Source organism: Pholis gunnellus, assembly GCF_910591455.1.
Source record: "Pholis gunnellus genome assembly, chromosome: 21".
In the NCBI taxonomy this organism is placed as follows: domain Eukaryota; kingdom Metazoa; phylum Chordata; class Actinopteri; order Perciformes; family Pholidae; genus Pholis; species Pholis gunnellus.
In genome coordinates this window covers 19,785,116-19,802,615 of record NC_136548.1, presented here as the reverse complement: position 1 = coordinate 19,802,615, position 17,500 = coordinate 19,785,116, and the positions used below count along the sequence as shown (strand labels likewise).

Sequence of the window (17,500 nt, the reverse complement as noted above, 5' to 3'; positions counted from 1 at the left end):
ATGGTTCTTTGAATAGAATCAGAAGTTATTTCAGTTCTTGAACAGAAGCAGATATCGAACAGATCAAAGAAACTTCACTCATAGCGTTAACGTTTCAATTCTAAAGTTTATTTAAAAAAGATAAATCTCATCGTTTTCTAAATATTCTGCCTCCATGTTTGTTGTTGTTTAGTTTTTAAAAACCTGTGAGAACAATCCAGCAGAACCACAACAACACCAAATCTATTTGATCCTGTTTTTAGGGTGATGACGTCATAAAGTATGATGACAGACGTCTGAAGCTTCATTAACCTCAAGAACTATATAAACTCTTTAACTCTCATCAATATATTCATGTTTCTGTGTGTTTTCATTTCATTTAATATATCTGAGATGTCTGTTAATATTCAAACACGCTCTGACATTTGAAATAATATTGATGATAATATTGATCTGAAATGTCAGACTCACATAAAAACAGCTGATAGAGAGGATCACTCCCCCCTATTTTGGAGCAAAAACGCCTAAAGTGACAAACCCAAATTAAAATGTCTGTAGCTTCTGAACCACTCTGGCTATATGCATCAATGAGGTCTTGCCAGAAAGAGAACCCCCTAAAGTTCCTTGTGAAAGTGTCTGTAGACCTGTAGCTCATACAGACACAGAGCAGTGGGCCTTTGAAGTCAGTAGAAATTGAAGATTTTTGTCCGCCTAAAATAAAAAGTATCTTTCAGTATAAATAACTGCCTTTGGCTGAATCTGTAGCGGTAAAGGACAGCATAGGGCTGTAACTACACTATCAGTGAACACCGGCCTCACATGTGAAGAAGATTGGACAAAGTATGACCGTTCTACAGTGTTCCTCCATGAAGAGATCCAGGCGGAGCTCTAAAGGACATTTGGAGAGTCCTCGAGGAGTTGAAGAGGTTAAAGAGACGTTTGTTGTTTCTACACCAGGTGGTCTTTCTAAGGGTTTGTTTTATTTTTATTTTTAGTCGTCTATCTTTTCAGTCGTTTATCTTTTCAGTCGTTTATCTTTTCAGTCGTCTATCTTTTTAGTCATCTTTTCAGTCGTCGTGTATCTTTTTAGATGTTGTGTATTTTGAGATAATAGTTGGGCCAATAATTATTATCATTATTATTAGAAAATAGATTTTCTTCCTATAAACTCTCATGCGGACAGCTGGGATCTATCGGTCCACACTGCTAACATGAATGAAATGAAATCTTCATTTAGAAGCAGGAAAACGTGTCAGGCGCTCAGAATCACAACTGTTACGATTACAAAGCAGGATTTCCAGCGGACGTCAGAGTCACAGCTCGGAGACACTCCGACATTCAGCTTCTCCTCAGAGAACAGAAGCAACTTTGACCGAGACGGGTTAAAGAGCCTCAGCTGAGATCAGAGTGAGACCTCCTCCGTTTACACAGAGTCTTTGTAGCTCTAAACTGAGACACAGCTGCACTTTAACAACATTTATTTGCATCCAATCGACGGGTTTAAAAAGCCATTCAAGCAGCTGGAGGGCTTTCAGTCGTGTGACAGAAACATGAAACGCAGCTAACAGAGAAAAAGTCTCCGTGATGAATTCATTACAGTCAGTTCTTCAGTGAACAGAGATCAGTGTTGTCAGAGGAAACAGCAGCTTTTATAAGATTAACAGCCTCAGACATCATGTGGAGTCATTACATCACAGATAGGGTCGACTGGGATGTTTGTTCTGTTTTACTGGATTAAGGTGGTCGCTTAAAGGTCTGAAAACATGTGTTATTACTGCACATGTATTAAAAGTACAATAAGGCTGACTTACCCTTACACAACACAAAACGACTGCAAAGAGACACAAAACGACTACAAAGAGACACAAAACGACTACAAAGAGACAAACATCTTAAAAGAGACATTTCTGTGACTTTAATTAAATAATAACCGGATTGTCGTCACATCATTAAAAAGATTTGGAAGTGAGTTTCATTTAGTTGTTTCATTTGAATGAGTTGGTGTTTTCATTTTATTTTGCATAAAACTCTGATGAGAAGAAAAGTGTTTCTTTAAATATAAAATGTTGAGTAAATATTTCATATTTTCAGCTTATTGTTCAGCGGATTGAAGCTGCAGACAAACAGGAAAGAGAGTCGATGTATTTGTGGAGATATCGTCTGTGGGCGGATACACACATGTAGATACAATCAGCTGTCTGTGTGTGTCTGTGTGAGACTGTCTGTGTGTGTGTGTGTGTGTGTGTCTGTGTGAGACTGTCTGTGTGTGTGTGTGTGTGTCTGTGTGTGTCTGTGTGTGTGTGTGTGTGTGTTTGCAGTAGTATTTTCAGAAATGAAGGAATATTACATTTGCTCTTAAACTGGAGAGTTTCAAAAGGTTTGAAAGTAAATAAACAGACTCCATGAAAACAAGAATCATTTTAATGTATTTCTACTAATTATTCTAAATCTTTTGTATCAATAAGAAAGATATTTATCAGATTACGTTGACTCGTTCTTAAATTCAGCATCAGTTTGATCCACTGCTTTAAATCCTCGCTTCCTTCTTTTTCTGGTCTAATCTCCTGTTTCTCCTCCTTTGCTTCCATCGTTTATCTTTTCCTTTCCTTCCTTTCCTTCCTGTCCTCACACCTTCCTCTTTTCCTAACTTTCCTTCCTTCTCTCCTCTGTTCATTTCTCCTCTTATATCCACTTTCTCCTCCTTTTCTTCAGTTTTTCTCTCCTTCTCTCTCAGTCTGTCGTCTCTTTACCTTCCTCTCTCTCTCCTCCCTTGTTTCCTTCCTTCCTTTCCTCTTCCCTCATCTCGTATCCTTCCCTCACCTCCCCTCACCCTTCTCTTTTTTATTCCTTCCTTTCTTTATAAACCGATTCCAAATTTCCAAACTGTAAAAATCCTAAATATGGTCATCCAACAAGTTGCCATGCCAACCACATCCACCAGAGACATGTGTGTGTGTGTGTGTGTGTGTGTGTGTGTGTGTGTGTGTGTGTGTGTGTGTGTGTGTGTGTGTGTTATATAATGAGACAAAACTGCTGCATCTGTTTCTTCCCACAAACACACAATTAGTGAACGTCTTATTTACAACATACACACACACACACACACACAGACACACACACACACACAGACACACACACACACACAGACACACACACACACACACAGTATCAAATCTTCCTCGTGGTCTGTTTTCAGGGATCACTTCCTCTTCCTGTGACATAAGTTATATTAAGCAGCCATCTGTGCCCCCTCCCCCCTAACCCCAACCCCCCCCCCCCCCCCCCCCCCCACACACAAACACACACACACACACACACACACACACACACACACACACAGACACACACACACACACAGACACACACACACACACACTCTGGATGATGATCAAATAATCACATCATGAATCTTCTTTGTTGTTTTTCTTTTGACAGTTTTTACGACGTTTGTCTTTTTTATTTTCTGTTATTTTATACATTTTTTGCTTTCGGGTCCAAAAACAGATTTTGTTTCTTTTAAAACTCCTTTAAATCTTCTGAATCTTCTCTTTAAATCTTCTGAATCTTCACTTGGAATCTTCTGAATCTTCTCTTTAAATCTTCTGAATCTTCTCTTTAAATCTTCTGAATCTTCACTTTGAATCTTCTGAATCTTCTCTTTAAATCTTCTGAATCTTCTCTTTAAATCTTCTGAATCTTCTCTTTGAATCTTCTGAATCTTCTCTTTGAATCTTCTGAATCTTCTCTTTAAATCTTCTGAATCTTCTCTTTAAATCTTCTGAATCTTCTCTTTGAATCTTCTGAATCTTCTCTTTGAATCTTCTGAATCTTCTCTTTGAATCTTCTGAATCTTCTCTTTGAATCTTCTGAATCTTCTCTTTGAATCTTCTCTTTAAACCTCTCGGTCGTCTCCGCCGGCTGTTTGATGACGAGGAACAACTTCATCATCACATTGTGACATTTATGGGACATGAACAATATTTAGTGTTTAGATATGAATCCAATCATGAGGACGGATTTCAGATGGAAAACAAAACGAGCAGCTCAAGGACGAATAAAAGACTTTAAAATACACGGATCATATTTAATATGTATTATTACAGATTATATAAAGTCAATAAAATGAACACATTAATGTATCAATAATTATAATTCATATTATTCTGAATAATATTGAATGATAATACTTTTATATTTTTATTAAAGTAACATTTTGAGTGCAGAATACTTGTAACCGAGTATTTCTACACTGTTGTACTACTACTTTTACTACAGTAAAATATCAGAGATATCCTGAGCAGATCTCCTGACTTTCAGTCCAAAATCTCCCATAATGCACCTGGACAGGGTCATCAGAGCCTCCATCAACAGCCACAGTGTTAGACATCATGACATCACTATGACATCATCAACAATCTGTCTGCCCGCTGCCCGCCCACACCAGACTCAGACTCGAGTCGCTTTAACGTTGACTCGTTAATCGTCTTCATGGAATCGGACAGAAATATATTTTTCATATTGTGAGAAGACTCTGAAAGCAGCAGCTCTTACTTAGATATTAATGTCATGAGCCGGTTCACACCGCCCACAGCGCTCCGGAGGAACGGCCATCTGGACGAGTCCACAAACACGGAGACAATAAAACACAACATGTCAGTCTGTCGGAGGGTTTGAAGGTCTCGTGTGGAACCACGCTGACCTCCAGCAGGTTTCACTGGTTCCTCCACGTCAGAACCTGAAGAAGCTCGTAAAGATCCATAAATATCAACCCGTCCTGTGACTGCGTCTCAGTGGGAGGATCACGCTACTAAACAGGCCTCTTATGTAACACACTGACCTCAGAAACAGCTCGAAATATCACACAAGAGCTCACAGCAAACATAGAGAAGCTCCGGGTCAGCGGTTCGATTCCCGCCTCCTCCTGTCCAAGTGTCCTCGAGCAAAACACACAACTGCTCCCAACATGTGTGGATGAGAAGTAACATAATCTACTGAGACGTATAAAACGCTGTCATCAGGTATTTATCAAATATTACACATCGAGCCCACACCAGACTCCATGACTAAACGGCTCATTTTTAAGTATTTTAGCTAATTATCCTGAATTGTTTTTGTATAAAATCAATAAGAAAGATGTTTTTCAGATCACTTGGACTCGTTATATATACATTTACTAAATATACTTTTCTTTGTTAAACAGAACTCTGCCTGCTGACGTCGCAGCATTCTGATGATGATTAGAAGATGAGAAGAAAATGGTCCGACGTCAGAAGCGTCGACTCTTCTTATTGAGATCAGAGAGTTTCAGCACTGAAACACTGAAACGCTGAAACGCTGAAACATTGAAACACTGAAACGCTGAAACGCTGAAACGCTGAAACATTGAAACACTGAAACGCTGAAACACTGAAACGCTGAAACATTGAAACACTGAAACGCTGACACGCTGAAACACTGAAACGCTGAAACATTGAAACACTGAAACGCTGACACACTGAAACGCTGAAACGCTGAAACATTGAAACACTGAAACGCTGACACGCTGAAACGCTGAAATGCTGAAACATTGAAACGCTGAAACGCTGAAACGCTGAAACATTGAAACATTGAAACGCTGACACACTGAAACGCTGACACGCTGAAACACTGAAACGCTGAAACACTGAAACGCTGAAACGCTGAAACACTGAAACATTGAAACACTGAAACACTGAAACACTGAAACATTGAAACACTGAAACACTGAAACATTGAAACACTGAAACACTGAAACATTGAAACACTGAAACACTGAAACATTGAAACGCTGCGACGCTGCTGGAAGTTCACGTTTTCCACCAAAACACCATCAACTGGTTTGAGCGGCTTCCTTTGATTAAACCTTAAAAATGAAGCAATGAAGACCGGCTTTCAGCTGACAGCAGCAGAATGAATCTCAGATGTGAGATGGATTTGATCACGTGACGTAAACTCAGAGATGATGATGATGAAGAAGATGATGAAGAGTGCAGCTGTGTGTAAACGGAGGTGAGCGTTCAGCAGCCTTCAGGCGTTCTGACACGTTACGCAACACGTTTGTGGGAAAGAAGAGCTTCGTCCTAAAGGTCGAACTGAGCTGCAGGAAACTGAACTCCACTGAACTCTGCTGTTTAAAAACTACTGCAGAGAACCAGGACGAGATACCAACCTGTGTCTGCAAACCGTCAAAGACAAATCAATGAAGACGAGTCAGTTAGAAACCCCAAAGAACCGAGACACGTCCAAGCAAAAAACCTTCTAAATAAAACCATCAAGGTTGAGACAAGTGAGACTCAAATATCAGAGCTGAAAAAGCTTCATAATCAAGACGAAGTCACACAATCAGCCTGAGTCCAACTTTAACGTAAGTTCAGATCAGCTTTCATTGTCTGATATGTAGAAAGAGCTTTGAAGGAATTACTGCGTAAACGACAGAAGACATGAAGACAAATTAAAACACAAGAGTGACTCTGAGTCAAAACCCCAGAGACAAAAACAACGAGGACAAAAACAACGAGGACAAAAACAACAACGAGGACAAAAACAACGAGGACAAAAACAACAACGAGGACAACAACGACGAGGACAACAACAACAACAACAAAAACGAGGACAAAAACAACAACGAGGACAAAAACAACGAGGACAAAAACAACAACGAGGACAACAACAACAACGAGGACAAAAACAACGAGGACAAAAACAACAACAACGAGGACAAAAACAACAACAACGAGGACAACAACAACGAGGACAAAAACAACGAGGACAAAAACAACAACGAGGACAACAACAACAACGAGGACAAAAACAACGAGGACAAAAACAACTACAATGAGGACAAAAACAACAAGGACAACAACAACAACAAGGACAACAACAACAACGAGGACAAAAACAACGAGGACAAAAACAACGAGGACAAAAACAACAACAACGAGGACAACAACAACGAGGACAAAAACAACAACGAGGACAACAACTACAATGAGGACAAAAACAACAAGGACAACAACAACAACAAGGACAACAACAACAACGAGGACAACAACAACAACAAGGACAACAACAACAACGAGGACAAAAACGAGGACAAAAACAACAACGAGGACAACAACAACAACAATGAGGACAATAACAACAACGAGGACAACAACAAAAAGGAAAAAAACAACGAGGTCAAACCCTTGCGACTGAGACAGAACCTCGTGGTCATGATGACCAGTCTGACCCCGGGTCCCTCACCGCTCACCTTCCATCACGTAGACCAGAGAGCCCACGTCACCCTCCTTGATGATGCAGGCGTCTTTCCCATAATCCACCGGGTACATGCAGTCCACGATCTCCTGGATCTGAGACAGCTCCAGGTTCTTCATGAAGTCATTGTCCAAGATGGCGTCCTTTATCATCTCCTTGGACCTGAGAGGAGACGAGAGATCAGTCCAGCAGACAGCAGATTTAACAGAATAAACGTTGAGGTCATTACTGATCTACGATCTCTACTTTAAACGTCTCACTGCAACAGGACGTAGATCTGCAGAGTCTGTATGTCATCTGATCGCTAATTAAATAATGAAATAGAAAATAAAACTAATGCAACAACAACAGGCAGCCGGTGTGTAAAACAAACGTAATGTTGAACATATATCATTTTTGTGCAGTTCATATAAACTACAAAGACACAATGAAATACAGAAAACAAACGTATTGATGTCGGATCAACAAACAAACATTTAAAGGAGCTTTCAGCACAAACACACGTTTACAAGTTTACTGCCTGAGTCACATTTCTTCGTTTTCATTCTACTGTCCACAGTTTGATTCACTACTTTAACATTTACTGATGTTTTCATGCTGCTGCCTTCATCGTCTGTCTTCATCAGTTTAATGTCAGAGAGACGACCCAGAGTGAAACCACAGCCACTACTCTGGGGGGGGGGGGGGGGGGTTCAATATGAAGATGTATCGTCTTTCATTGGAATCATTTAGTGATGAAGTCGTATTGACCAACACAACCTGAAATCAAATGTAATCTTCTGGTTTCATGTTCAGGATCCAAAGTGAAGAAGAAGAGGACGTAGTCGTCGGGACGTCACTCATTGGTTTGTGGATGTTTGGAGTTCGGCATTTTGGTTTATCGTTTCTTTTATGGTCTGTTTGACTCTAAATGGACCATCATTTACTAAATGAACATCATGCTGTATTGAAGAAGACTTGAAACTAGAGATTGAGACCATAAACTCATGTTTACAATGTTTACTGAGGTAATAAATCAAGAGAGAAGTAGAGTCATTTTCTCATAGACTTCTATACAACCAGAGGAGTCGCCCCCTGGTGGACACTAGAGAGAATGCAGCTTTAACACATGAAGCTCTGACTTCTCTTAAAGAACCGGAGGTTGACTTCTGGTGACACAAATCTGTTTTTTGTGTCGCTCTGAACGACTTCTTTTTCAGGACGACGTTATGTTACAAAGGGAACGTTAGCTTTAAGGTTGGCCTTTAAATAACTCTGTATGTACGTTTAAATACTGAGGGCCTCTGTGTTAATGGTCTCATGGTCTCTCCTGTCCTCCATAAGTGGTCTTTATTGATTTGTAATACTCTTCCTCTGACCGTATCAGAAGTGGATGTGTTGAACCCAGGTGCTTATGTGGCGTCTTTGGTAAACTTGAACAACTTCACAGATTGGGAGAAGTTAGAAAAGTCAGAAATAGTTGGAGGCGGCTGATTGGTGGAAACATCCTCTGCTGTCAGTCAGTTTGGAACAAATGAAATTCACGGTTGAAACATCATTTTTGTGAGCCGAGGCGGCCGACTGTTCATTGTGAGGTGAGGAACGTTGGCATGTAAGAGGAAAGAAAGAGCTAAAGCTCAACCTCAGAATAGAGAGATAGTTTTATTTCCTCCAGTCGATGAGCGGATCTATTAGAGCTGGATCTATTAGAGCTGGATCTATTAGAGCTGGATCTATTAGAGCTGGATCTATTAGAGCTGGATCTATTAGAGCTGGATCTATTAGAGCTGCAGCTTACTGTGGAGGCTCTGCAGAGGAAGACACACTTCAGCCCAGCTTCAATATCTGCATGTAAATTGGACTCTGGAGGAAACTAACTTGAATGAAGACACATTGTGAGTGGATGGAGGGGGTGATGGAGTAGACCCTCGTGTTATTACTGCATGAGTCACAGGGGAGGAAGTGTGTGTGTGTGTGTGGGGGGGGGGGTAGGAAAAACTAAAAGGAGGAAAGCCTGAAGAAAAAGTCCACAGGGAGAAAACAGGAGGAAATCACAGGTTGGGGAGAAAGATCGAGAAAATAAAGGAGATTAAAAAACAACAGGCAGATACATAAAATGAAGAAAGAAGAAAGTGAGAGGAGGTAATTCAAAAAGAGAAAAACAAAGAGACACATGAGACAATGAGGAGAGAGAAGATAGAACATAAAGCAGAGAGAGTACAGAAAGAGGAAGATGTTCAGGAGAAAGAATACAACGACACAGAAGAATAGTAATGAAACACAAAGACGAGGATGTTCTAGAAAGCATCGAGAGGAACCAGAGATCCTCCAGACCTCATCATCACGTACACACGTTACTCCACGCAGAAACAAATCAGTAGAACCGTCAGCATCGTGTCTGTGATATTTCGTATGTTTGAGGATTGAAAGACAGAACCTCCTCACTTCAGAACCAGACCTGTGACAGTCGACTCTCAGCTGATCATTAACTCGTCTGGAAATGCTTATGAAGCGTTACTGCAGACAGCAGGAGAGCTGGTGGGTGATGACAGCCCACACACACTGTAATACCTTTATTTATGTTTTCAAACAACACACACACACACACACACACACACACACACACTGCAGGACACTGACAGCAGCGACAAGTGGTGGGCTGGTAAATGAAACCCTGTCAGCTGCCTATGTAGAGCTGCGTGTGTGTGTGTGTGTGTGTGTGTGTGTGTGTGTGTGTGTGTGTGTGCACACCACACGGATTAAAAACCAACACAGTGGTTGTTGTTGTTGCTGGCATGCACAGACAGAAACACACATTATAATATACTGAGCTCTGAGAAATGGATGCTAGCAAAGGGCAAGTACATCTAAAGCAGTATTTTAAGCAGTACTCCATTGATGTTGTACTTCACTTCTACAACGTGTGGCCTTGTGAATGAGTAGAAATGTCCCCAACACAAACATGATCATAATTAGTGCAAATTCTAATTAACTACCAGAAACTCAACTAGAAATGTGCTCAATATGGAAGAAACTAGATAACTAGTAATGCTTCAAATATCACTATAAGAAGAAGTTAAATTGTTAGAGGTACACATATCAAGAGACTTCAACGCTAAGAGTAGAAACATCATCATGAAGAGTAGAAACAATCGCTAAAAAGTACAAACTAAATCGTTTGAAGTAGAATCAATACGACTGAGGAAGAGTAGAAACATTGGTGCTACAACTACAAACGATGTGGCAACAGATGAAACAAAAACACTTCAGGTAGAAATATGATTGTTTCACCGAGAACCATTATCACTACCAGTAAAGACATCAGAGCTACAAGTAGAACCATTATCACTACCAGTAAAGACATCAGAGCTACAAGTAGAACCATTATCACTACCAGTAAAGACATCAGAGCTACAAGTAGAACCATTATCACTACCAGTAAAGACATCAGAGATACAAGTAGAACCATTATCACTACCAGTAAAGACATCAGAGCTACAAGTAGAACCATTATCACTACCAGTAAAGACATCAGTGCTACAAGTAGAACCATTATCACTACCAGTAAAGACATCAGAGATACAAGTAGAACCATTATCACTACCAGTAAAGACATCAGAGCTACAAGTAGAACCATTATCACTACCAGTAAAGACATCAGTGCTACAAGTAGAACCATTATCACTACCAGTAAAGACATCAGAGATACAAGTAGAACCATTATCACTACCAGTAAAGACATCAGAGCTACAAGTAGAACCATTATCACTACCAGTAAAGACATCAGAGCTACAAGTAGAACCATTATCACTACCAGCAAAGACATCAGAGCTACAAGTAGAACCATTATCACTACCAGTAAAGACATCAGTGCTACAAGTAGAACCATTATCACTACCAGTAAAGACATCAGAGCTACAAGTAGAACCATTATCACTACCAGTAAAGACATCAGAGCTACAAGTAGAACCATTATCACTACCAGTAAAGACATCAGAGCTACAAGTAGAACCATTATCACTACCAGTAAAGACATCAGAGCTACAAGTAGAACCATTATCACTACCAGTAAAGACATCAGAGCTACAAGTAGAACCATTATCAATACCAGTAAAGACATCAGAACTACAAGTAGAACCATTATCACTACCAGCAAAGACATCAGAGCTACAAGTAGAACCATTATCACTACCAGCAAAGACATCAGAGCTACAAGTAGAACCATTATCACTACCAGTAAAGACATCAGAGCTACAAGTAGAACCATTATCACTACCAGTAAAGACATCAGAGCTACAAGTAGTGTAGAGTTTATTTACGGAAAACTATTAAATCGTTCCAGAGAACAATGTGGCGATGATGACTTCTTTAGGTGCCAGTGAAATCTTCTGTCTTATATTTTATTCGTTTCCATCCAAATTTGACTGAATTTAACCAAATTGTCAGAGAAAAAAAAATCCATAATTCAAAGCTCAACGAATTTGTTTTTCATTTCTGTCAATGACTCAGAATCAGACATAAATAAATCATATATATATAATCAGCCATGTTGTGACTCCATATGTGGATCTTTAAACGGATGTTCTGTGATTCTAACATGAAGAAGAACAGCAGTGGTGCATCCTGATGTCATCAGGCTCAGAGACACATTATCATATTCATATGTAGATAAATAAAGATCTGTGACAGCAGCAGCTGGTTCCTCCTCAGCAGAGCCGAGCTGCTGCCTGGACCCTCTGTCACAGAGAAAGGAACAGTCTTTACACCTGCTCACCTGTTTACCTGTCCACCTGTTTACCTGGTCACCTGTTTACCTGTTTATCTGGTCACCTGTTTACCTGGTCACCTGTTTAGCTGGTCACCTGTTTAGCTGGTCACCTGTTTACCTGGTCACCTGTTTACCTGGTCACCTGTTTACCTGGTCACCTGTTTACCTGTTTATCTGGTCACCTGTTTACCTGGTCACCTGTTTACCTGGTCACCTGTTTACCTGTTTATCTGGTCACCTGTTTATCTGGTCACCTGTTTACCTGGTCACCTGTTTAGTTGGTCACCTGTTTATCTGGTCACCTGTTTATCTGGTCACCTGTTTATTGGTTTATCTGTTTACCTGTTTATCTGGTCACCTGTTTACCTGGTCACCTGTTTACCTGGTCACCTGTTTACCTGTTTATCTGGTCACCTGTTTATCTGGTCACCTGTTTACCTGGTCACCTGTTTACCTGTTTATCTGGTCACCTGTTTACCTGGTCACCTGTTTACCTGGTCACCTGTTTACCTGTTTATCTGGTCACCTGTTTACCTGGTCACCTGTTTACCTGGTCACCTGTTTACCTGTTTATCTGGTCACCTGTTTACCTGGTCACCTGTTTACCTGTTTATCTGGTCACCTGTTTATCTGGTCACCTGTTTACCTGGTCACCTGTTTAGTTGGTCACCTGTTTATCTGGTCACCTGTTTATCTGGTCACCTGTTTATCTGTTTATCTGGTCACCTGTTTACCTGGTCACCTGTTTACCTGGTCACCTGTTTACCTGGTCACCTGTTTACCTGTTTATCTGGTCACCTGTTTATCTGGTCACCTGTTTACCTGGTCACCTGTTTAGTTGGTCACCTGTTTATCTGGTCACCTGTTCACCTGGTCACCTGTGTGTCTCTTCACCTGTTTACCTGTTTACCTGAAACAAGTATCTAATTATAAACATTTTAGCAAATTGAACTCTGTCAATCAACTGATTTTAACGTTTCAGCTCAGCAGAGAATGTCTTTAACCACCTGCTGCTCCAGCCGTTCTTAAACTTCCACAGAATACGATTAAATAATATAAAAGATGAATATGAAGTGCATCATATGTAAATCAGACTGGTTTTGATCCTTTTTAAGAAGACGACCGTGTACATAATTCAGATACAATGTTAGAATGAAACATTACTTTTAAAGCAGTTTGACTAACAATGACATAAATCCTCGAACACTTTGTTTCAGAGACAAAAATCAAATTCAAAGTATCCGACAGAAGAGATTCTCCACAAAGAAGAGGAAACACACGGTTCCAGCTGTGTCGTTGGACCGATGGGAGCGTTAACGTTTGAACGTTAGAATCTGCCCGCCGGAGCTCTGCTGGCAGCCTCCACTTGTCCGGCTGCTTTTAATGAGACTTTCACTACGGCTGAGTTCATTTCCATCAGAACAGCCTTGTGGGCATCATCCAGTTCAACATTTTGAAATGTTTATGTTGAATTTGTGTCTCCTGCTGTTTAGTATCCAGCTTGTGATCAGGTTCTCATGTGACATCACATCCTGGTTTTCAGAAACCATGTAATCAGGGACCCGAATAACCCAAAACCAGGATGCTACCGAGCTTTTTAAAAGGCAGTCACTGATTGGTTCTTTTAACCAGGAAGAAGGTCTGCCCTGAACCTCACAAAAGGTTTGATACCCTGAAGTATACTAACCAGAGACTGTATATGAGAACGCCAACGTTCCTCACAATGAAGAGATTCTACCAAACTTTTCTAACTAGAAGTTTGCCAATGAAACCACATTGGAAGGACCAACAATAATGAAACGAAACCAAAGAAGAAGTCATGGACTTCTATAAAGAGCCACAGCCTCCATCGACCTTTAGCCATAAACAAATTCAAATAGTTGGTTGTAACAAAGTCCTCCTCTGTAAAGATGGAAGTCAACAAGTGACGTAGTGACGTCTCTCATTGGCTTAAGCCTCTAGTTCTGCATTTTGTGCGTCACCATCTTGTTTTTTTGCAACCAGTGAACAGGAAGTGACCATATCTGGACTGAGGAGTGACGTAGAGACGCTGTATACGTCTCTGTAGAGACCTGTCAATCACTGTGTAGCCCCGCCCCTAAAGCATCCCCTGCTTTATGGTCTGTTTGACTCTAAATGGACCATCATTTACTAAATGAACATCATGCTGTATTGAAGAAGACTTGAAACTAGAGATTGAGACCATAAACTCATGTTTACAATGTTTACTGAGGTAATAAATCAAGAGAGAAGTAGAGTCATTTTCTCATAGACTTCTATACAACCAGAGGAGTCGCCCCCTGGTGGACACTAGAGAGAATGCAGCTTTAACACGTGGAGCTTACTGCCTGATATTGACGTTAACTTTAAAAGAGTCAATGTAACTGAGGCCACAAGTCGAAATGTAAAAATCTTCATTACATCACCTCTACAAGTAAAAAAACAATATTGAGCGACAACTAGAACTATACGAACATTAAGTGTTTACGAACTTTACCTTCAGACGCCAAACAATAATTAGATTGAAGCTGTGAGAACAAAGTTTAACTTTCAAAAGGAATTAAATCTTCAGAGAGATCAGAGGAAAATAACAAAGCTGAGATCAGATTGTGATGCTGACCAGCCGGTCATATTAATGATAAATTGAACACATATTTTAAATCTAAACGGTTCATTTCTTACCTAAAATAAACATAAAAAGTATGAACAGTTGTGGGTTTGGCTGTCCGGCCACTGGAGCATTCTAAACCATCACTAACTTAATTGGAGGCAAAGAAATCTGAAAACTTGGACCAACAAAACCTGGACTAACCAGACCGACTGAAGGAGACTCTTATGAACATTTCAGGACATGAAGTGGACTCACTGTGGGCTCTTGGGGTAGAAGGCCAGGGTGACGTGGCTGAGGTCGGTGATGTCGATGGCCGTGGGCTCGGCGGAGATGGCCTGCCGTTTGCTGCGGTGCTGGTCCGGCTGCAGGACGAGGTTCTGCTGCTGGGCCTGGACCTGCTGGGCCGTGGCAGGCCGGAGAACGGACCGGTACTTGTCCAGCTCGTTCTGCAGCCGCTGGATCAGCTCGTCCTTCTGATCCAGCTCCAGCTCCAGCTCGTCGATCAGGGTGTCGCGCTGCCGCAGCTCCTCGATCTTCTCCTGCAGAGCATATTGAAGGTCTCGCAAGGTGCCCATTGGTTCTCTGGAGGGGGTGTGGGGGGTTCTCAGGGTTCCTCTAAAGTCTTCAGGGTTCCTCTGGGGTCCCCAGATGTCCTCTGGATCTGGAGGGTCTCTATAGGGTTCCTCAATGTACTTAACCCTTAGGATCCTCAAGGTCTTCAAACGTCCGCAGATTGCCTCAGGGTCAGGGTTCCTCAGGGTTCCTTCAGATTCCTGAGTGACTTCTTGATTTCTTAATTTTCTAGGACTTGTAAAGATACTTAAGTTTTCCAGGGTCCTGTAGGTCCCTCCAGGATTCCTTAGGGGAGTCGTAATAAACCTCAGAGATTCCTAAAGGGTCTTCAAGTACCTTGGAGTTCTTCTGTGGTTTCAGAGTATTTATATATTTCCTCCTGGTTTCCTCCAGATTGTCAGGAATCCTCCAGATTTTCTTTGGGGTTTGAGGATCCCCCTAGTGGTCCTCCGAGGGATTATTACAGTTCCTCCTGGATCTATACGAGTCTCAAGGGTCGTTATGGTTCTGGGGATCCCTTCAGAGTTACCTCCTGGGTTCCTCAGATTTTTAACCGTCCCTTTTTTGAGGGTTCTCTCAAGATCTACTTGAATCTTCAAAGCTTCTCAACGAGTGCTCAGTGGCCTTCAGGTTCTTCTGGGGTTCCTTTAGATACTTCAGAGCTTCTCCAGATTTTCTGAAGTCCCAACATTTCCTCAGTGTCCTCGGAGTACATCTTAAATAGAAGTAGGGTTCTTATGGTGTTTATGGGTTCTTTGGAGTTTCCTCCTGGGTTCCTCCAGATACTCAGCAGTCCTCAGGTTTCTGGTGGATCGCTCTAGAGCTTCTCAGAAAGCTTTTCAAGGTTCCTCCAGGGTTGCTGGTTTTGTTTAAGCAATAGCCAGAGACAATCTAAGGGGGTTTTCCTGGGTCCTCTTTATAATCCTTAGAGTTTTTGAGGCACCTAAAGGTTTCCCAGGGTTCCTCTAGATGGTTCTGCTCCGTCCACCAGATAAAGTATGTGATTTTAGATGTTAAAGAAAAGAAACTGGAAAACTAGTGGGGAGAAGTCTGTAGAACAAGAGGAAGTATCTGGTCTTCAGGGTTCCTCCTTCCTCTAAATTAAAATCGGATTTGTAGGTAATGAAGTGGAACACAGAAGCAGCCGGTTCTGTTCTTTGAAAGCAAAGTGAGTCAAACTAAGTTGAAAGTGAGATTAAAAACACATCCACAGGTTCATATCTGACTTATGAAAGAGAAATTCCTCAAATGATTTTAAAACCCTCCAGGAGGATCCAGAGGATCCAGAGGAATACAATATTCGCAGGTTTGAAGCCTCGTGAAGATCCGTCAGGTAAAATAAATTAACGTGTTTTAGAGAAAAGTGAGAAGAGTGAAAAACCAGCGTCAGCATCCAGAACACGGACCTCACGTCACGGAGACCGGCAGCGAGGATCCGGATCCAGCGGAGATGAAATCCTGCAGCTCTCACGTGAGTTTCCGTCTCAGTCTGGAAGGAAATCCGGAGAAATAAAAACGTGCAGCTCCGGTGAAGCGGAACGGAAGATCCGGGAGATCCGCTCCGGTTCAACCGGCGTCATTAGTTTCATTAGTTTAACGAGCAGCGGGAGGTTTAACGGGGGAGTCACACCGGGAGACCGGGACTCTACCGGTGCGTCCGAAAGTTGGTCTGCCTCAACTCCTCCTCCTCTTCTTCCTCTTCTTCTTCCTCACCCTCCTCCTCTTCCACCGCCTCCTCCTCTTCCTCTATCAATCTATCGATGCTGCTCTTCATCATCTGGGTTTTAGTTAAAGCTCAGAAACAGAAATCTGTTCAACCAGAAAATCTTTGAGTCCGTTTTGAAGATTTTATTTAATGATTAATTATAATATTTGATTTCCTGACTGAACGTTTTATTTGTGTTTGTTTGTCAGCAGATCAAAACCTGTGAGAACATCAAGAGATCAATGTGTGTATATATATATATATACATACAGAAGATATACATATATATATATATATATATATATATATATACATACAGTATATATATATATATATATATATATCTGAGTATCAGGGCCGGGTTTAAGCCCTCAGGGACCCGTCTGACCCTCTTTGTTGCTTCCTGTGTAAATGTGACCTTTCATAGTTCCTCACAGCAGAAGTAGAACCGGTTCACCATCAACACCAGATGAAGGTGTAGATTCAGACTGAAGCTGGTTTATAATCGTCATGATATCAGATCCTTAAATCACTTCATTCAACAAACTGATAACAAACACACAGAAAGCTTTTCTTCTTTTTAAACACGATACGTCTGAACATGAATAGA

At 41.1% G+C, this 17,500-nt stretch overlaps 1 protein-coding gene across 2 annotated transcripts in view; it reads right to left on the bottom strand.

Moving 5' to 3' along the window:
- The window catches only part of prkg1 (protein kinase cGMP-dependent 1), a gene marked incomplete at its 5' end in the record, with an annotated part of 87,175 nt that overhangs the window by 24,827 nt on the left and 44,848 nt on the right, over nucleotides 1-17,500 (bottom strand). Inside the window, 2 exons of one of the 2 annotated variants that reach the window (XM_079182274.1) lie at nucleotides 7,250-7,416; nucleotides 14,868-15,187. The exons of the other annotated variant lie outside the window; for it this stretch is intronic. Of the exons in view, the coding sequence (XP_079038400.1) occupies nucleotides 7,250-7,416; nucleotides 14,868-15,187 (487 nt within the window). Of the gene's footprint in view, nucleotides 1-7,249; nucleotides 7,417-14,867; nucleotides 15,188-17,500 lie in introns of those variants that run through there. 2 annotated transcript variants of the gene reach the window in all.